The 22,054-nt window shown below is 40.8% G+C and overlaps 1 protein-coding gene across 4 annotated transcripts in view; it reads left to right on the top strand.

Annotated features, from left to right (window-relative positions):
• The window catches only part of LOC122779250 (glutamate receptor 3-like), a 72,767-nt gene that overhangs the window by 12,526 nt on the left and 38,187 nt on the right, over positions 1-22,054 (top strand). For all 4 annotated transcript variants that reach the window (XM_044041417.1, XM_044041416.1, XM_044041420.1 and 1 more), the window contains exons 3-4: positions 2,171-2,410; positions 18,568-18,755. In XM_044041417.1, coding sequence (XP_043897352.1) covers positions 2,171-2,410; positions 18,568-18,755 — 428 coding nt within the window. The remainder of the gene's footprint in view (positions 1-2,170; positions 2,411-18,567; positions 18,756-22,054) is intronic.

Below are 22,054 nucleotides of genomic sequence, written 5' to 3'. Positions count from 1 at the left end.
ATCTCTGCTATAACTTCTGAGGCAAACCCCCATTAAACATTGAGGAAGGAATTAGTTGGCACTAATAGTTAACAAGTTGTGTTTTTTCCATTTAATTGTGTATATTTGTCAATCATGGATCACGACTACTCATTGCAGATTTAAATTTCAGTTAAAGAACTCTCTTTTACGTCTCTTACGTCTTAGATGCATTTTTTAAATAACTACAGTCAGCTAATCAAGTGTTGGTTATATTACATAAGACCATGGGGACTTGATCATTATGTAATGGTGGTGTAAAAGAAATTATTCATACAGTCTGTGCAAATTCATGGGGTGAAATCATCATGAGTCATGTTTCACATATCGCTTAACATGTATTTTGTATGCAGACGTTCATATCGTGTGCTACAGGCCACACTTTGCACGATAGCTGCATTTCACCCCTACATATTCTGGGGAAAAGACACCTCATTAAATCCCATCAGGCAGATAAAAACATCATTAAACCCTGATTAGTGATACTGAGCAGCTTCTGAGAATAGGGGTGTGATCTACGTGGAACAGGGAGTCTTACAGCTCTGCTGCATTGACCAGCATTTCCTTCACTCATTACTAAAATGTACTAAAATAACTAATCCACTCTTGCTTAGTGTTATTAAACCCATTTTTTATGTGCAAATACCTTGTAAGAGTGAGTATCTGATATAGCGAGCTGTTGTGGCCAGAGCTCGTTTCCATTGGCACGCACACGGCAGCAGATAGGGCTGGATATAAATCTTGTATACTGCAGCTAAGCACGGTGCCTGCACATTTGCATGCTCATGTTTCAGGGTATTTGTCCATTAAGAGCTGAGGCCAGTGCACTGATTTCCCCATTATGTCTAGTTGATTGCCCAAGCGGTTGCATTTAGACCAAGGAGAAGTGAAGGGCAGCGGGGAGCAGAGCATGGCCACAAGGAGCAGACATTCCACATGGCACCCATTTATTCAGATAGTCGCTGCTTCGCTCGCAAGATTAATCTTGTCATGATGTCGCCCCGTTCACGACTTCACATTAAGATTTTTAACACTTACATTTGTCAAGACGGGCCACACGGTGGTGTAGTGGTTAGCACTCTCGCCTTGCAGCGAGAAGACCCGGGTTCGAGCCCCGGTTGGAACAAGGGCCTTTCTGCATGGAGTTTGCATGTTCTCCCTGTGTGTGCGTGGGTTCTCTCCGGGTTCTCCGGCTTCCTCCCACAGTCCAAAAACATGCAATGTGGGGATTAGGTAAATTGGACACTCTAAATTGACCATAGGAGTGAGTGTGAGAGTGAATGGTTGTTTGTCTCTAGCTGTGTGTGGCCCTGCGATGGACTGGCAAACTGTCCAGGGTGTACCCCGCCTATCGCCCGATGTAGCTGAGATTGGCACAGCACCCCCCGCGACCCTCTGGTGGAGGATAAAGCGGTTAGATGATGACTGACTGACATTTGTCAAGATGAGACCAAGAATTTAACTTGAATTATACTGTGAAATCCGGGCTTTTGTCACTGACGCATTTTCCGTGCTGAATTTGCCAAGCGTGTCGCCATCTGTTAAAAAACAACCTGGGACGTGAACGCTCGCGCTCTCTAAAAACGTGTCTGCCTGCAGGGACTCAAGGAAAATCGGGTTAAAAAAGGACTCACCTGATGAAATCCACACTTATTCCACACACGCTCCTGCACCAAAGTCCATACAGAAAATCAGTGTTTTAAGCTCGAGGGGAAACAGGAGCTGCTGGTCAGTTCGGTAAGTTTGCATTAATCTGACAGAAGATTTCAATCTCCAAAGTCACAAAATAACCTTTTAACTTACTGATGGAGGCAGCAGTGGATCAATAATTTAGGTGCGCCATGATATAAAATCACTGATTTTCTGTATGGACTTTGGTGTGGGGAGTGAACGATTTACAATCCTCAGTTTCCAGCTGTAAATGGCTGAATAACAGGAAGAAAAACATGCAAACATAAGGAGACATACATTTTATTCGGTGAGCCCTTTGGTTGAATTTTTGTGGCAGTCATTTTTCTATTGAGAGCTGGTGGTCATGTCCCAATCAAGGCTAAACGTTGGTGTCCTTTGACTGATGTAACGCCTGATCATAAATGACCCTAATGTGCCTTTGTGCTCATTTCTAACCCACTCTCTCTCTGTCTGTCACCAGTCTGCTCCCAATTCTCCCGAGGAGTGTACGCCATCTTTGGCTTCTATGACAGGAAGTCCATGAACACGCTGACCTCCTTCTGCGGAGCCCTGCACACCTCCTTCATCACACCCAGCTTCCCCATCGACGCCGATGTGCAGTTTGTCATCCAGATGAGGCCCAGTCTGCGTGGCGCTGTTCTCACTCTGCTGGACCACTACAAATGGGAGAAGTTTGTCTACCTGTACGACACTGACAGAGGTAACACCACAAACACCACACGCTTACACGAGAGACTGGTGTGTCATCACAGAGCCTCACGTTATGGGAGAGAGTAGAAAAAGTAATCAACCTGCCAATGAGTGCTCATACAGAAGAATTATACTGCGTCATTCTCATCCGCGAACCTGTTCTGATACATTTTAGTGTGCGCCTGCAATCACCCTAAATTGCCTGATTGTGTGGTTGAATGCGGCGCTCAATTGGTCTTTGCTTTAGAGGAATGAGTCATTCACAGGTGCGGCTGCAATGTACGACTTCAGTCGCTCGAGCTTTTAATCCTCAGAACTCATTGATTATCATTTAGCGCTAATTGGATTATATACAAAGGCAGAGTACAACATATTCCTGCATGTGCTTCATGGCCTTCCGTTCCCCTCATGTAGGCCAACTATTTACGGACTTGGGTTATTGTCGTCCTCTCAGTGACAGCATGTGGAACAGCACAACAGTGTGTGTCTGCGTCGGGTTTTGACCACAAGCTGAGCACAGACTGAGTGTAGCAGTAGAGATGCCACTTGTTTTATTTTAACATGCATTTGCCACTGAAGGAGTGGATGTGGGAATGTTCTGTGGTGCAGTCTCTCCTGTTAAATGTGCCACTGTTCAAAACTGTGCATTTCAAGTATTTTTAAACTGGCATAGAGCATTTTCTAGGACAAGTTCCCTCCTTTTTCTTTTTTTTTCCACTTCCCCCACCTCACTCAAAATACTGTTTCTCCATTTCAGGTGGGTGTCTAATTCTGCTGCACACTCATAGAGCCATTTTGTGTGTCTGCAGGAATCTGTTTTGGCAGTATGTTAAACAAATCTTCATATGTTTGACACAAAGGAAAAAACTTTTGTTGTTGTTGTTGTTTTTCTTTTTAAAGACACCATGCAGCAGCACTTCCATAATTGTCATGCAGGTGTGCCTCAGTTTTAATGATCTGGCTGGTGTGTCTATGTTTCTGTGCCAGAGGTTTGAGATTGTTCATCTGGTGTGTTTCAGAAGAGATTAAGGAGTTTTTTTATCCTCAACAATGAATGTTCTCCTCCTGATGTAGCCCTTAGAGCTCTGTCTGACTTTGTTTGCCTCTTTCACCTGTTGTGTTGGTGCTGACGGCCCTTTATCTGTAATACTCTGTCCCTTTGCAGACTTTGACACCACAAACACTCTGCAGCTTAGGATAGATTCCTACTCGCTGCACAGCTTGTGTTTGCTGAGAGTTAGCTGTGCTTTGTTGGCTCTCAGTCCCTTCCTGCTCCTCCTCATCAAGGTTCTGGAACAATATCGCCAGAGCGCGTCCAACTGTCTGTTTAATCTTCATTATAGGGAAAAGGGCTTCATTGAGGGCCAGAGTGGGAGGAGCATGTTTGTGTGAGTGACTGTGACAGCAACAATGCAACATGTTGGATTTTACAGTTCATTCAAAACATTATTTTGTTCTTGAGCACACGTTTGGACAGCCTTAATGAAGCGTTAACCCCAATCTCAACCATAATCAGTTAATGCCCAGCACTAACTTAACTACAGTTCAAATGTTTGCCCTACATTTAACCAGTTAAACCTCAGAAATTAGGTTTTGACCTCCATGAGGACTACTCAGCAAACACACACACACACACACACGTGCACACTTTGGTTTTGGTACCTTTTCAGAACCGTTCCTGGTATAAACGCTGACCTTTTTTTAGTAGGAGTTAGTCTTCATGGGGACCGAAGTCTGAGGCTCTGGTTAATGTTGGGATTAAGACGTAGATTGTAATTATACATTCAAGGTTAGGGGCTTTACTTTTTCCTCAATCCACAAATTCAGCATTTTCTCTGGAGGTTTGAAGTATAATCCAAGCACTGGTGCGATTGTGATGTGTTCCAGATGACCAGTTCAATAGTGAAGTTTTAAAGGCTGGACGATCTTCAGTATTGGCTTCTTGCAAAAGCACCTGCAAGTGCAGCTGATGATGATAAAGGACACAGAGTGCTGAGCACTGATTTATCACCAGTCGTGAATGATTGACATAACACCAGGCTTAAGAATGGACACAGTATTGTTACGTCTCCACAGTCAAAGCCGGATGTGAAAACTGTATCAGGATCCTGTTTCTGCTTTGCACTGGAAAGCTGGATCCATCTCTATATGAGAGACAATAATACAGTATCTGTCCCCAACAGGACCATTGCCAGATCTGAGCAGAGCTTTGTATCAGAACAAAAGCAAAGGCATGTTGAAAGTCAAATCCAACTTGGAAAAATCCTTAAAATGAAACTGTTGATCCTCTGTACTAGATCTTGGGGAATGGGACTCTGCCCCTTTCATCACACACCATGAAGGGATTTTTCTATCCCAGCCTGAAGGCATAACTACCATCAAAACTCTGTCTGCAGTGAGTTTTCGCTATAATAGAAAATAAAATGCTGAGAGATATCACTTAATATACCCATGTATGAAATGCACATTTAATTTTTGATGTGTGTGTGAAAATGGAAACGTTATCAACATCAAATAGTTTCAGCATCACTTTCATGTTGGGGATGCTTTCCTCTTTAAGCAGTGTCACACTGATTTAACCCGTTTTTAAAAAGACTCATTTGTACCTTTACAAATACATGAGTCATTAAGTCCTTGTTTATCTGCTGCAGTGGAACATCACCTATTTATCCCAGATATATAGGCTATGAAATAAAGTCATTAAACAGGTGAATGGGGCCTTGGATAAAAGACCTTTTTAACCAAGAAACATCTGGATGTTACTAATAAAATAAGGATCACTTTACAATCATTAACTGTAAATCACATACAATAGATGCCTATCTAACAATAATATGAGTTAAAAAGCTTAGATGGAATATATGACATTTATCAAAATACTGTGGATAATGAACTGCAAAATCATGCTAGACTTTTTTTTTCTTTGAAAATTCTAGTTTTTAATCAATGGTTGATCAATGTGTTTCTCATGCCGATGCTGATATTTAAAATTAAGATATTTTTTGAATGTGACAGATTGGTAACAACACAAATAATACACAAAATCCTTTTACTGGAATAGGCCTTTACTGGAGAACACTGAACAACTATATTTAAGTGAACTGAAGTACACCCTCTTCCCCTGAATCTTAGGCTAACAAAATTAATTAAAAAAAACCTAAAACCTTTCACAGTAAAAAGGTTTTCTGCTCTTTTCTGACTCAATTTTTATTTTAACCCGTGTGTGAATTGTGATATAACGGACACGCAGCAAGCAACACTAATGCTAATGTTGCAGTCATTAATACTTCTTTACTTGAGTCTCTCTCTTTAAATGAGATAAGATAAGATGATCTGACTGATGAAATATATGATGTTGAGCTCTGTTCTAAGTCTCAAAAGAAGAATGAGTCATTTTTGCACACACATCAATCAGTGATAGTGTCCTGTATTTAACCCATCCTTATTACACACCAGTAGTGAACACACACACAAGTTGGGCACAAGTTGGGATTGCGTGACTTGAATTAGGGGCACCCCAGCCTTTGGCCCTTCCTGGGATTTAAACCAGCGACCCTCTGGTTACGAGGATGCCATAAATGCTGGAAATGGCACATTGCTGGCCAAAAAGAAAGAGAAGATGAAGATGAACTCAGTGTTCACTCAAGTCTTGATGCTGATCTGAATGCTGATTAAACACATTCTCCCTGGTAAAAACAAACTAACAAAAAAAACCTCATGATAAAATGGGTTTTTTGAATGGGTACTGTACTTGCTTGAGATCTCAGCGTGCAGTTTCAACCTTGCCGTCTAATGTATTCTTCTTGATCTATGCACACTTCATTCCAGGTTTCTGCCGTTAAAATGAAGGACAGCAATCTAACAACCTGTGCTGCGGCTTTTCCTGCATTTTCCTGCTGCTCTGACAAATGGTGACGGTCGGGATGGTGGGGAATTTGCATTGGCTGTGTAATCACACCAGCCTCCTGCTGAATGTCTGGTTGGTTTCGTCTCTGCGAGGAAACATCTGATTAATTGCACGCTGCTAAATAGCTGCACTCAGCAGCCAGGCACACAGACTCATTGAGAGAGACAGAAAGTCAGAGAGAGAGAGGGAGAGAGAGAGAGAATGATGCCGAGCAGCTGTTCCACTTCACCAACACCTTACCTCACCTTCACTTCAAGATGGACACACATCAATAGGCCTTGAACCTCCCCCTTCTGTTGGTAAACACTTTGTCTCCCAGGTGGTAATACAGTATTGCCACTGACGCAGAGATTCATTAATCAAGCTCTTCCACTTCAAGAGAGCTGTTTCCCCTCCGTTCAAGGACTCTTTTATGCCTCATAAGCAAAGGGGAGTGTAACTGAGATACATGAAACAGCAGAGGTAGTAGTGAGGTAACATTTCAAAGGGTTCTCTAAAGAGATGCAGATGAGAAAACACACGACTGCACTTCAGCAGAAACCCCAAAGGTCTGCCTGGACTCTGTCAAAATGTGATCAATTTAACACATTTGTTTTGCTTTGCGGTTTCTGGAATCCTCTTAAACCTAGTCACTGGTAAATGGATGTCATATTCTCCATGGGGATCAGATTGTCTCAAGATTTAAAGTGGGGATTGTTTGTAAAGTCAGAGGAGTTGATACTAGAGTTGAACAATCAATTATAATATTAAACAGACTTTAAAACGGATGTTGACAATCACCTGAAAAAGTAGTAGAACTGTTGTGTTTTCATTACCTTCCTCTTCCACTGAGTCCACTGTGCTAGGATCTGTATGTACTTCAATCCTTTAATGTTTTGATGGTATTGTGTGGTCAAAGTCCCGTTATGAAGCCTTGTCTTGTCGGTTTTTGAAACTGTGTGTGCCATATGTGCCGTACTTTATTGTCTGTTTTCCTTTAAATGGGAACTTAATTTACCAAACTGATATTATCTTCTACTGAAGAAAGACCTGAAACTAGTGATTGAGGTCATAAACCCAAGGAAAATGTTGTAAATCATTAAATCAAGTAAATAATTTTTCCCATTTTCCTTTCAAACACATTTCTTTTTGTAACCAGCAGAGACATATGTACAGTATATATATATATATATGTATATATATACATATATATACACACATATATATAAATATATGTATATTTATGTATGTATATAAACTGGAAATCAAATCATAACGGCAATAAAGAAACAATTAGATATTTTCCTGAAATAGTTCAGCCCTAATGGCCATAATTATTATAATAAGAATACTGAACTTTATTTAGATATCAGTTTTCTTAACAAATGTTACACAGTGCTTAACAAGTCCAAATCAAGCCTAATCAAACATGTCATGACATTTTGCCTGGTAAGCAGAGAAAAGAAAAGAATCCCAACAGGTCACACAATGAGAGAAAGAGAACAAAAACACAGACCTTTCTTTATTTTTATTTCACCTTTATTTAACCAGCATAATCCCCTTGAGATTGCAAATCTCTTTTCCAAGGGCGTTCTCGCCAAGAATCAGCAGCAACAAACACACACAACAAAGACAACTCATGCAATTTACAACAGGACAATAACAGACATTAGAGAGTCAAACAGAAGAAACATTGACAAAACAATGATTTAGATTCTTTCAGAATTAATTTTAAATGATCCAGAGAAACCAGATTTTGTAGTTTGAGGGTGTTCTACAGATTGCTCTGGAATGCCTTTTTTTCCCACATTCTGTTTGTACACCATGGAGTGCAATGAATAGTGTCCATCATTTTTGGGGAAAACACCATTACCTATGTGAAAGGTAATGGGGAAGCAGAGCGATAAGGCCCTTGTTTACAAGGGGATGGATTCTCTGAACCAGACTCAAAGATGTGCAGCCATCTGCCTCGGCTGAAAGTGGAGAGAGAGAAAAAAGAGAGAAGGAGTAACAAGGAGAGACAGGGAGACATCAACAGTCAAACAATACAACAAGTGTGTTAAAATAGGAGGAAAGGGAGAAAACAAGAGAAATATGGAACATGTACCAACAGCAAAAGAACAAAACAATACAACAATGAAATGGGCTGGAACAGACTAAGCCTGCACAATAACACCAAAAAGGCAAAAATGGCACAAGGAAGGATGGGGGACAGAGGAAAGAATACAAGACAGAGGAGAGAGAGAGAGAGAGAGAGAGAGAGAGAGAGAGAGAGAGAGAGAGACCAGGAGCAAGGAGTGTTTGAGAGAGAGGGAAAGAACAGTTGGCAGAGAATTAAATCATAGAACAATAGGAAAAGTAAATTAAAATAGTCATGTGTATGTACTGTGCAGTGACCTCATCTGTGAAATCCTCAAAGAGTGTGGTGTGCAATCACTGAGAAGATACAGCTGAGGCGGTAGCTGAGGCGCTCTGGCTGTCTGAGTGTTTCTGCCTGAATCGAGCCTCTGTTATCAGGGACTCTCACTCTGTAGACGCCCTGAAGTGACACCAATTGATCCATGTACGTCTTTGCATGCAGAGGCAGAGCGGCCAGGCGACATCAGACAACACGTAAAGCTGCGGACACGCCGCAGCACCACCAAGCCCTTTGTCTCTTCACGTTACACATATGTGTTATTAACGCACAATATTCAGCGTGAGGTGAGACTTCATTCAATTGGATGGTTTTGTTTCTCGGCATGAACGACTCAGACAGTCATAAAGCACAGATTTAAAGGCGCAGTGTGCAGTGACTTTTGGGGACGATGTTGTTGATAATTCTGCCTCTGGTTGGTCGACGTACAAATGTGGTGATATGTCATCGTCCTTGCTTGTGCAGTACGAGAATCAATACACCCGGGCAAATATTGCACTGTTACGAATGAAGCGTCTGTACTTGATGTCTCCTCTTGGCGGCGCTTTTCAATCATCGCCATATTATTGTCTTGCAATACATTGAGAATCGTTGTATCGTGATATTATGGGTATCGTGTATCATATCGTAAGATACCCTGTGATTCCCACCCATAACATGAACAGAACTAATGTAACATTATTTGTGTTCTGCATCCTTCGTCTGAAAACAGGCTCTGTCAAGCACTTACTATCAAACCTGAGTGAGGGAGCATTTGTGTTTATACAGCAGCAGCACTGGTGTGGCCAGGAATAAGAAGCAACGTTTTATTTTCAGTCATACTGCAACCATGGATGTATCATAAGAACTGGCTAGAGCACCGCCGCTTTGGAGTTGCTCACCCAGCACATATGCCAAAAAAGTTTCTGACTTCCTGGTTTACTTCCGGGTTCCGGCAGTAGTGTGACTGCGCATGCTCTATGGGCCTTAAATTATTGCCTTCATTTATTCACATTTCTCATAAAGTGTTCACATCGTACGGTTCCCTGACAGTAGCGCCGTTCCTGAGACACTTTGCTGTGCTCGTACACGCCTGTGACGTCACTCTGGGAAATAAGATTTTCTGGGCTTTTTATGGCCTTTAGGAAGGTTTTACAAATGTGAAACTCCATGAATTAAAAATATAGAATATGAAGATCTATACATGCTTATATCCATGTCTCGAGGTGTCCTGTGGACAGTTTTACAGGCGTCTCTTTTACTATTGTGGTCAATTGGAAAATTGCTTTTTGAGTATTTTTTGTTGCAGTACCACGAGTGGCCACCATGACAAAAGTGTCTTCAAGGCACAGGGGGCGGTGCTCTATCCAGTTCTTATAATACATCCATGACTGCAACCTGTTTGCAGCTGTCTTGCTTTCTTAGCTTGAAAATGCTGTTGCCTTTGTGTGTCTTGACATAAAAAAATCACTACCTGTATGCAGCGTGGGAATGTTGCTGGGCAACATGAGATCTAAAAACCACTACACTGAGAAATACAGAGAGAGAGAGAATCATGAGGAGCTGAAAGACAATGGCGAGAATGTAACAGACATTTGTTCATATTTAAATGTTGTCTCTTACGGTCGGATCAGTGTTATGGACATGCTGTCTTTAAACATGAACATGACTCGCAGAGACGCACACGAAACTCTAACACACTAATGTAGCTTCAGCTGGCTCTATAAAGACATTATTTTAAACTGTTGCATTGCTCTGTGAAAATTTGTGCTTTGCTTGAAAGAAGTGAGTGCAACTCCCGGTCTCATTACAGACAGTCTGTAGCGTGGGCATCTCTACATAACCCACTCAGTCTGCCAACACAGTACACGAGCACGAGCCATTACTACAGCAACCAAGCACGAGTGAATGCTTATCTCTAAATAGTGAATAGAAAGTGTAGATGTAGATCAATTTCGCTCTGGGTCTCTTCACATGTCTAAATGCAGTCACTCACTGTTCCACTGTGTCAGGGCTGAATGTGAGGCCATAGCGTCCGTGTCTGGGTGTAAAAGCAGAATCTGCTGGAGTCAGTACGATGGAAATGTCCGCCGTATATGCCCTTGATGTTATGCACTGCAGTGTACAAGCACACCAACATTGAGTTGCTTTTGAGGATGACAATGTTCACATTCTGGCCAAGGAAGACGGGTGGTTTGAAAGAGGAGAGAAGGAAGGCGTCTTTGTTAACCTGGCCATGTATTTGCACCCGGGAATGGGTAGTGATTCTCTGTGTGGGGAGGAATGAGGAAAGTGTGGAGGAGCTCTTAAACTCAGTGCAGCAGATTATTATTTCAGGACCCTGGACAGTTCCCACAGCGCACACTGATCTGTTCCCTCAGCACCGTGAACTGTGTCGTTTATTCATTATTGATGTATTTCTCAATGATTATGTGTGTGTGAGAGAATTAATAAGTAATAATAGATCATTTTTAAGTAAATAGAGTGGGTATGATAACAAAAACAGAAGAACAGATAATAATAACAAGGCATAAGACTTATTGAAGATGTATTGAAGGCAATCTTGTAGCGGTGGGTTTTGAATGAGTTCAGTGAATGTGTATTGTGTTTGTTTGGAGGGAGAGTGAGGCAGCTGGGACTCGATCTCCCATGGAGCGGTGTTTGGAGCTGGTGATGAAGAGTTGGGTGGTGAGGTTGTTGAGGGCTTTGTAGATGATGAGAAGAACCTTGAATGTGATCCATGTTTGGAAGCCAGTGGAGTTTCTGTAGGATCAGTGTGATGTGGTCTCTGGAGCAGGAGCGAGTGAGTGAGTGAATGTCCTAAAGTTTTGGAAGGTCAGATGACTTTGACACGAGTGCACAAGCAGCATAATGAGAGTTGTCAGCATGTGATAGGACAACTGAGGGTTATCTGTGTCTATTTTATTGTGTCAAATATCTGAAAATCAAAGTACTTAAAACATTGAAATTTGCTCCATATACGTGTGTTGGAGGAAATCAATATATATAATAATAATAATTGATTATTTAACCTTTGACCATCAGATGTGACCTCACTCATCCTGTTCTTATTTTAAACGTTTGTTCACTCCTGACACCAAACAGGAAACGGAGTGAGCAAACGAGCTGTGAGGGGTTTATTTTGTGCTGAAGCGAAGGTTTTCTTTCCCTCCGCAGCCCGGCATTGTTGTCACAGACGGAGAAATAGCCACGTCTCTAAATGAATTGAAAGGAAAATGAAAGTGAACGCAGACAGAGAGCGAGGCAAAGAACAGAGGAGTCAGCAAAGCCTTTGTGTCGCTCCTGCATCACATATACAGCAAATGGCACAGAGGGCCAAGCACTGGCAGACACGCTGTCAGATGCACCAAATGTTTTTTTTTACTCCCACCCTCCATCTTTTTCTGTAAGCTCCAGCTTGTCACATCTAATTTGCTTTAACCATAGTGTTTTGCAGAGCCAAATAAAAAATAAGGTGACTAATTGAGAGCCCGTCTGCTTTATTAGACACTGCTCTGTTTATGCCTTGACTTTTGTCTCTGTGTTGCTAAAATGCCTCTTGTCTATTTTGAGACGCTTGCTTTCAGGATGGAACAAGGCCATTACAACAGTCGTCTTTTTGCATTATGAAAGAGATTGATGTGATGTGCGCTTCCGTGTTTACCCAAGAGGAAATGCCATTTATTTGCTTAAGAGATAGGGGAGTAGAAATAGGACAAGTTAGACAGTTATTACAGTTCTTACCGATGGTGCATTTCTTTGTGCTTTTTACTAGAGGAAGGGACAATTACAACCATTTTAAAAAAATAACCCGTCAGTTATTATCGAATGAATCGGACAATTATTACTTGAATTATTCAGTTCTCAGAAATGTGATAAATGCATTATTTAATCACATTCCATATATTTAATATTTCTTATATACAACATTTTCATTTAAATGTACGGTACGGTAAGTGCAATTCAGTGTAGACACAAATATATATATATAATATTTTTTGTGGAATTTTATTAGAATTTTGTAGAATTTTAAGATTGAACTGAAAAGGAACTTACTTATCAAACATTTAGAGATTTCTAAAGATCGCAGTCAACCCCTAAAAAACTCAAGTTGGTCGACCTCTGCTTTATACTTTTTTTAGTTCTCGCTCTTTGTGTTTATGTTCAGAACTGTTATCATCTTAAAGTGCAAATGAAGTGTTCAATAAAAATGTTCTGTTAGCATCTTTGCAGCTGTTCTTAGAAAACAAATCAGCAGTTTGATTAACTCTGATCAAGGATTTGTGGTGGTGGTGTGAAGAAGAGGTGTGGGGGTGCAGGACTGTTTTGAAGAAGAAGCTGTTATCTGCATTAAGAGCAGGCGTTGTTGGGCTTATTGTACTCAACAGTGTCCTTTAACTGTCATCTGGATGCTTTAATCACTCACTGAAAACAATCATCTAAACATGTAGAAGCTTTTTTAGAGCGGTTTTGTTTGAGTTTTCCTTTGGCTTCACGCTCAGGATTAGGCTTCACATGACAACAGCGCACTTCAGAAGCCTGCAAGAGAATTTTAAAGAGGTCACCTTCTCCAGGGAGGAGTGGGAGGGACGAGACTGAGTCACAGTTGAGACGGCACACACTACTTTACGCTGTCATGTGAGCCGCTGCCCAAGACAGATGAGAGGAAACACATGGACAGGTGCCAGTGGAGCGTCAGTCAGGCTCTTTCTTCCAGCTGACGGAAACACATTTCCTGTATTTGATCAAATATTTTTCCAGTGTGGTGAAAATGTAGCATTTTCACAATTAGGGCTCTCAAATTTTCTTTTTGTTTTTATTTTATTTTGTGTCCATGTCATGTGACTCTCAAGTTTTTGTATGCAAAAAGAAAAAAAATGGTACAATATGTGCAGGGTGATTTTATGCAACAAGCAATTTTAGATTTGTTATTCTCTTCTCAATGTTTAGATTTCTATTTTTCTCATTTATCATTTGTACGCAGGTTTTTCGAGGCTTTATTGAGGGAAAGTGTATAATGGCAATTAAGTTTATTCTATTCTATTCTATTCTATTCTATTCTATTCTAATATTGTAGCAGACATCATCCATATATAGGTGATACACAACATTGCAGTCCTATGTTTTTCTGTTGAGACCTGATAATTATTCTTTAAAATGTATTTTAATGCCCAAACGAAGGTAAAATATTACATTTAGATCTAAAAACCAAATGAAAGTCCGTGAAATTAAAGTAACCTACAGTGGACAGAGGCCATTGATATTCTCCACGCGAGGCTCGCAGGGGACTAGTGCCAATCTCTGACATAGGGTGAAAGGTGGGGTACACCCTGGACAGGTGGCCAGTCCATCACAGGGCCACATAGAAACAAACAACCATCCACTCTCACAATTGTCCATAAGATTGATTTAGGCCGTAAAGTCCAGCCCCATTGACAGTATAGGAAAGTTTTTGTACATTTTTTACAAGTTAGGTCAGTGGAAATATGGGTCGTATTCACTATTAATCTAAATGAATCATTATGGCTGCTGTACGTGATTTATTGCCACTGCGGACAGTAATCTAAAGCAGCCCGAGTCCAGAGAGCCCTAATTCGGTGAATTTATTTATTTGACACACAGCAACATTAGCATTCATTCACGTAGACACTTGACAAATGTAAGTCCAATATAAACTCGCCTCATCGCTCTGATTAGGCCTCATGAAAAAGATTCTCTTTTAAAAGGAAGACAATGATGGAGCTTCTCCTCCGTGTTCGCTAATGTTCTTTACCGTAGTCACATTATACGTTATAATGTTCACTGAAAACTGAACTAAAGAGCACAATATGCAGGCTGTCTGGATGACATGCATACCTTTACATTGACGTTTTACATCACCACAAATGTAGATGATTTAGATTTCCCCTCATGTCTCCGCTGTACGTATTTTGGTGCTCAACACAGCCTTTAGGCGACATGCCCCTGATTGTTAATATCTATTATTTTTCAGGATGGTGCTGAATAATTGACTCTGTAAAATGCCCTTGATGATTGTCCTGCCTGCTGGCTGTTGTAAAGCTTACCATCTGTTTACAAAGTCAACCAAGTCTCTTTGACCAAAAAGACTTTAGTCACTTGTGCATCGATTCATAAATCATGCCAGCGTTAATATTCACCAGGAGACTAAGGTGTCCTTTGACAGTCATATTTCTCATTTGCATTGTAGCTATTGATGTCAGAGCACACTGAATGTCATGTTCAGTTAAATCCCTCAGTTCAGGACATTTAGAATCTCAGCGTTTATTTGCAGGCGTCTTTAATTGTGAGTATGTTAAATCCAGAATATCCAGCTTAGTTTAGAGAAAATGAACCACACTCTCAAGAGAATTGTTTGTAAATCCCCCAAATCTTTTTTTTTCTTAAGCAACTACTAACACATTTCAAAATGTCATGCGTATCCCAGCTTATGGCGTTCAATGCTATGTGTCAGACTAGTGGAAGGGGAGCTGACACTCAGCCTCTGCCTTTTCATTTCCTCTCTGCCACCAGAGATATACTGTGGTCCAGGCTTGTTTTGATATCTTTGAGGATGATGAAAGAGTTGAGCTCAGTTTGAGGACAGCTCAGCAGCGCAACTGTCTATAATCACACTCTTAACAATGCAATGAGATCTAGCAGAGTGGCACTGACACCCCAATTTGGAATTACCTCACCTCGCTGAGACGTGTGGACACACGCCTCCTCTGCCTCCTTATACTCCTGAGTGGTTAATGTGGCAGCGCACAGCAAGAACCACTTGTCTTTAAAGGCCACACCTGATCTGAGTGCTGTTTGCCAGGCACTTCACTGTGAAGGTCACCGGCAGGGGAACGGAGGCTGAACATGTCAGCCAAGACGTCGTGCTCTGAATACTTAGGTGCTCTGGTGTGAACCTGTCAGCTCACATGTCCTTAGTGGTGAATAGCAAGTTCCTTTTGCTGTGATCAATGCATGATTTCAGATCTGGTTCATACGGTAATACAGACTAAGACAATGTTTTTTGTCATGTAAATGTACTAAATGTGGGAAACTGAGTGGACTTGGTGGAGGTTTGATCTCTCTGAGCACGTTTTTTTCGGTTACGTCATCTGAGACGACTGAGATGCATCAGTACTTCTTTGAACCTTTGTAACTCACAGTTCCACTGATAAATCTTTTATTGCTTGGCTGCTGTGACCAACTGTTGTGTGCTTTGAAGGAAGTCGTCGTTCTCTTTCAGTGATACTCATTCCTTTGTGTTTAATTACATGGATTGGAACTGTGAAGCCAGGCCGGTGCTAATGCATTTCATTTTAGGGCTGAAACGATTAATCGATGATTCATCAATTACTAAATGAACCCTCAACTATTTTGATCATCGATTAATCAGTTTGAGGGTATTTGTCATTATTAAAACAAGCTTTCTGATTTTTCAGCTTCCTAAATGTGAATATTTTCTGCTTCCTTTGCTCCATATAACAAATAAAGTGAGAAAATTAGTCGAGATAATAATCAGTGGAAATAATCGTTAGTTGAGGCCCTGATTTCGATATTATCTGATTAAGCAGTTCAATAGTTACTTAAACACACTGGCATATTAATGTGTCCCCATACTAATGTGTATGTCTTTTATAGGATCAGCAGTTTTATTCCTGCTCTCAGACAAAATTGTAACACAGAATGTGATGTCGCTTCCGCTCATTTAGTCCAGTCAGCTCTTGTCTTTTTAGATTCTCTTGTAAACAGCGAGAAAAAGCTGTGCCATGTTTTTCCTGTCCATCAGTTATGACCGAATACGACACATAATAAGCCGCTGACAATACTCATCATATCCAGTGCATTGTTCCTCCTAAATATGCTATTTTTGTATCTGTGTTGCTTATTTCTTTACTTTGAGCTGTTATCCATTCTCTTTCTTTTCTTTGTGTCATTGTTTTTCTTGTTCTCTGTATTTTCCTTTCTATTCACTGGTTTTCCTACATGTATTTTTTTGAAATGGCTGCACATCATCCGACATTATACCTCTCAGTGAGCTGAATTTGATATTAGTTTGAAAACCAGCTGTGCAAATATTAATTATCCATCCATCTTCTACCACTTTATCCTCCACATGAGGGTTGGGGTTGCTGGTGCCGATCCCAGCTGACATAGGGCAAAAGGTGGAACAGCCAGTCACTCTCACAGTCAATTTAGAGTGTCCAATTTGCCTAATCCTGTAATCCACAAGTGTTTGGACTGTGGAAAGAAAACCGGAGAACCCGCAGAAACCCACACACATACATGGGCAGATAATGCCAACTCTAGCAGAAAGGCCTTTGTTCCGACCAGGTCGCAAACCCAGGTCTTGAGTTCTAACCACTGTACCAACATGTGGCCCAAATGTTAATTGTATCAGTGATATTGATTTTTGTAAAAGGGCAGCAAAGTAGTGACCTACTTTCTCTCACAGGTCAATGAGCAAAACACTGTGTTCATAATAACCTTGTGCCTATTACACATGAGTATAAATAATGTTTTAAAATTGACTGTAAATCACTCTTTTACCGACACAATTGATGTGATTATAATGTACAGAATTAAGACTAAGGCCTTAGGTAAGTAAACGGTGCTTCATGCTGCTTTATCTTGTGCAAATGTCATCAGTCACAATGTCATGGATCGTATTTTATGGTTGTCAGCATCGGTGTATGTGTTAGGCTCAGTGTGTTACAACAGTGTGTTGCGTGTTTGTAAGTCACAATAACAGATGTTTTGTTGAATCAGCTCCAAGAAACCTCGAAATAGCTCGGCCGGAGATTCTGACTTTCTAGAAAGACTCTCAGTCAACCTCTGACAGTTCAAACAATAATATCAACAAAACCTAATGGATTAGATGTAGCACTGATGGCGTGAATAACACAAGTTAAATGATAAGTTGATAGGCTGATGACTTCCCTACTTTCCTATTTGCAGCAAGGACATTCAAATAAACCACAAATCAATTCTCTTTCTATAATTATTCAAAAAAAACATAATAAAAGTCCTCTAACTTTTATCCTTCACAGACCTTGATGTGTCTCTTTGGCTGATTTAGAAACTGTATTGGTTACTGACTATGAATACTCGTAGCCTGAGTAAAGTCTTCTCTGTGTCCCCGCTGAACCAGGTTGCTTTAGCTCAGCTTCCTCCTTTCATTGGCCTCATCTCCTGATTCATCCCATGACACAGTGAGCTCTGCAGAGAACACACACACCACTGAGCTGCTCCAATCGTGCTTGGACAGCTGCCTCTTCCACTGTATTTGTTAAAATATGAGCTCTTACTGTGGCATTTTGTTTCTACCTTTAAATGTAGACGTCTAAATATCCTCCAAAAAAGAGAAAACAGTGACACAATGCATCATGGGTACACCAAATGATGTTCTTGTAAGTATTTATTTTAGATGGCACAGATTTAACTTGAAATGAAACCTTTGTTGGTGAATTAACTTGTGGTGTGATGGATTTGCATTTGCATTTACAAACACCTTCTTTAAATGCATGAATTGCTCATGTTTACTTCATGAGCATGTGAGAAAATGGAAGAGCCCATATTGCCATCAATATGCTTTCTGTGTAATCTTAACCTAAATTCAGATTAAACATCACATCCCATTTTCGTTCAGTAATTGCTCATATTTTATATTAACACCTAAATGGATACAGGTCAGATCTCTTTTATTTTGAAAATACAGTACCTTCTTTAGGTTAGCACTCATGCCTTTGCAGCAAGAAAACCCGGGTTCACGACCTGGTCTGGACAAGGGTTTCCTTTCTGCATGGAGATTGCATGTGTTCCCTGTTCCAAAAACATTTTACCACAGCTGTGTAATGGAGCTCTTCTTCTTCTTCTTCTGCTGCTCCTCCAGGATTTGCGATCCTCCAGGCCATCATGGAGTCGGCTGTAGCCAATAACTGGCAGGTGACGGCGCGCTCGGTCGGGAACATTGTGGACCCCACAGAGTACAGACGCATCATCGAGGAGATGGACCGACGACAGGAGAAACGCTTTCTCATCGACTGTGAGGTGGACAGAATCAACTCCATACTGGAGCAGGTACAGAGACAGCACACACCTTTTGTTTACCTGTGTCTCACTGCTTATGTTATAACTCTCAGCACTTGGAGTGCAGCGTAAATGCCTCGGATCTTTGCGTTCTCTTTCCGATGTGAGGTGAGGTGGGTACATTAAATGAAGGCATGTTACATTATTTGAGGTCACCTGGGCTCAGTTCATGTAGAGAAATGAACTCCTCTTCCTTGTTTCCTTGGTGATCATCAGCGAGCACTTTTCCCCACCTGAGTGTCGGTTCACATTCAGTGTTTGCTTTTGTGCCAAGGGAGAAAGCGATTATTGCCAAAAACGAATTAAATGAGGCCTAACTGAAGCTTTGCTTGTCCACTCAGAAAGTCATTATTGATTATGTGGAGGATTAGTAGCCATGTAGCAGATGTGGTCGCACTTTGTCTCGTAAATTAATTTTGAGGTGTGCTGTGTTTCGTTTACCACACGGAAATATTTTAGTTTAGTTTTGGACAATTAAACACATTTGAACTGAAATGGAAATGCACGTTATTTACAATTTTGAAAGATATGCAAGGGAATGTCGTGATTCTTATATATGTTGATGGATAATTGTGCACTGTGAGAGTGAGTGCTTTGTTGTGAAGCATTAATGAAAACATTAATATATATGAGATTTATTGATCCTAGTCTTGTGTTAGAGTCTTAGGTGTGGGTGTGAGCCCCAGAGGATTTTCAGATTTCAAAGTGGGCCTCGGCACTCTTACATTTAGGAATGGCTGATCCAAGGTTATGTTTTCCCTGATGTGCAATATTGTGTGTCGTCATACAAATAATTAGCATCCCCTCTGAGGAGAAACACTGAAGTAGCGTGACATCGTTATTGTCACAACCGGCGCTAGTAAGGTCACAGAAACACAGGGGACTGGACCTGAATGCAGATGGCAGAGGCAGCCTTAATAAAGTCTGATGAAAAACTTATGAGGTGATGGTGACACGGGCAGAGTTCAAGATCAGAGAAGACAATTTCAATGAAGAGCAGGCAGAAAGAAATCCAGCTCATAGGCATAGTGTCAACATTTGAAAAAGGCCTGTTTATCAACATGCGTCAGAGGCGTTTTTGGTGACGACAATTCCGTGAACAAGAAGTTATGAATCCACCAGGTGTAGGTAACTGATTTTCAAACAAGTGGGAAAGGAAAAAAAAAGAACAACAACAAGAACAACAGACACAACCAGGTGCATGCGAGCTGTGACACGGAGGAGCAAACTGTGCCGGTGAAAGTGCTGCAGTGCTTTAAAAAGAGGTCGGGTTGGATAGTTGTTTGGTTGGTGGAAGTCAGTGGCGTGCACAGACATTTTGAAGGGCAGGGGCAAATATTTAAAGGGCACCGACTCCGCACTGATGGCGCACCACTAGTACACTTAAGGCAGGCATGTTCAAAGTGCGACACACATTATTGTTAAATGAACCAAGTTCAAGTTGTGTTTTGTAGCAATGTCTGTCACCATGTTATTGATTATTGATATCCCAATGAACTGCTGCTTTTTTAAGGCCTACTATATCACTGATTAATACAATTATAACTCTATTGTAGGTCAATAAGATTTCTTTTTATTTTTTATCAGATGTAAAAAGCATATTTTTACATGACCTAATCTGGCCTCCATTCAAAACCCTGGCTTGTGATTCAAGAGGGCATTTTAGTGCACAGAGTTTTTGCCCATCAGGGCATCAGGTCCATTATTTTATTTTATTTCAGTCCAAATTGAGTTGGTTTACTTAAATCATGCATCATGCATGTTAAAGGCTGACACACACATGCGGCATCAACTAAAATGCTTCTCATTCACTTTGAATGAACTCGCGTCAAGCTGGTTTCATTCATGAGGCTACTACCTGGCAGATTATACCTCACCCATTCCTTTTCACTTGTTTGAATAACCTTTCATTATAATTTCGAGTAAAATGTACATTTCCATTTACCAAACATTGATTTTGGTTTCGTTCATGAGGGTAGTGCTTGGCAGATTATACTTCAACAGTCATTTTTACTTTGTCATTGCAGCTCCGACCTTGTATTCTAAACATTTTTCTACCCTAAAATCACTTGATTTCAATCATGAGGCTAATATTTGACAGATTATACCTCACTCAGTCCTCTGATCTGAGTTGAAAACATGTGGATGGGTCAGGTTTTTGTTTTACTTTTAAATATATGTGAATACTTACGTCAGTAAGTAAAATGTGACAAACTGCTGACACCTGAAGGTTGTGTGTTCCCTTTTTCTTTGTCATCCATTGCCCACAGCTACTCAGTAAGGCAATGTGCTAGAAAACCAGATAAACCCACTTATAGCCCATTTTCCCTGCATGTGTATGGGAGCTCATTTGAACGATTAATCCCGATCACGTTTTCCCCTTCTGCTCTCTGCCGCGATATCTTTGTGTTAAGGCTTCTGTCCTCTATCTAATGATCTTCATTATCGCCAGACTTACAGGTTTTACTCTGACCTTCACTGGAGAGCTGTCTTTAAAAAACAATGTAGTGAAGGCCCAGAATGGTTTTTTTTTATTATTAATTAGGAGAAGTTTGCTTTTCTCTGTCTTTCACGTCAATAGAGGATTCCTTGATGTTCTTACATTGCTTACATTGTTAGATTCAAGTTATCCTTTTAGATAAAGATGGCCAGTTGGTGTCACACCAGGCTTATCCTCCCAAATTCTCATGGATTGATGTGAGTGTTGGCCTCGTCAACAGCATCTGTCACCGTAGCATGGCTCCATATGCTTGAGAGTGTCGAAGACGCGCTTGTGTCTCTCGAGAGTGACGCCTTATACAAGCTGTGACATCAACACTTGCTTTAATGTAATATCAGCTCCCAGTGTAAGTAGGACACGCTGTCCCATAACAGCAACAACAATGAGCCCTACTATAAATAGCCTACCCTTCTAGCCTGAGGGAAGATCTCTCACTAAGTCAGGAGTGAGCAAACACAACGCGATCACTCGGGCAATGAGGAAGCGACCATTCTGGACATGATTTATCTCATAATCAGTGTTAAGGTTTTGACCTCATAAATAGACAATAATCATCAAAATAATGGCCAAATATGTTGCATTCAGGTTGTTATGTCCTCCCAGGGTATGGTTAATAAACTCCTGTGCAGACATCTATCATTTCATTTGTGCTAACTACTTTTGTATTCGGGGTGGTTTCCGTTGTAACAGGCTTTATTTGTTGCTAAATGTGCAGTGGGATTCTTCTCACTCGCCTGCTGACTTAAAAATATCCGCCTGCTCATCCCTTCACTAAAGTAAAGACGGAGCG

This window comes from Solea senegalensis, linkage group LG13, assembly GCF_019176455.1.
Source record: "Solea senegalensis isolate Sse05_10M linkage group LG13, IFAPA_SoseM_1, whole genome shotgun sequence".
Classification (NCBI taxonomy): domain Eukaryota; kingdom Metazoa; phylum Chordata; class Actinopteri; order Pleuronectiformes; family Soleidae; genus Solea; species Solea senegalensis.
The sequence above is the reverse complement of the archived record's forward strand: the minus strand, read 5'-3'. Positions and strand labels throughout refer to the sequence as shown.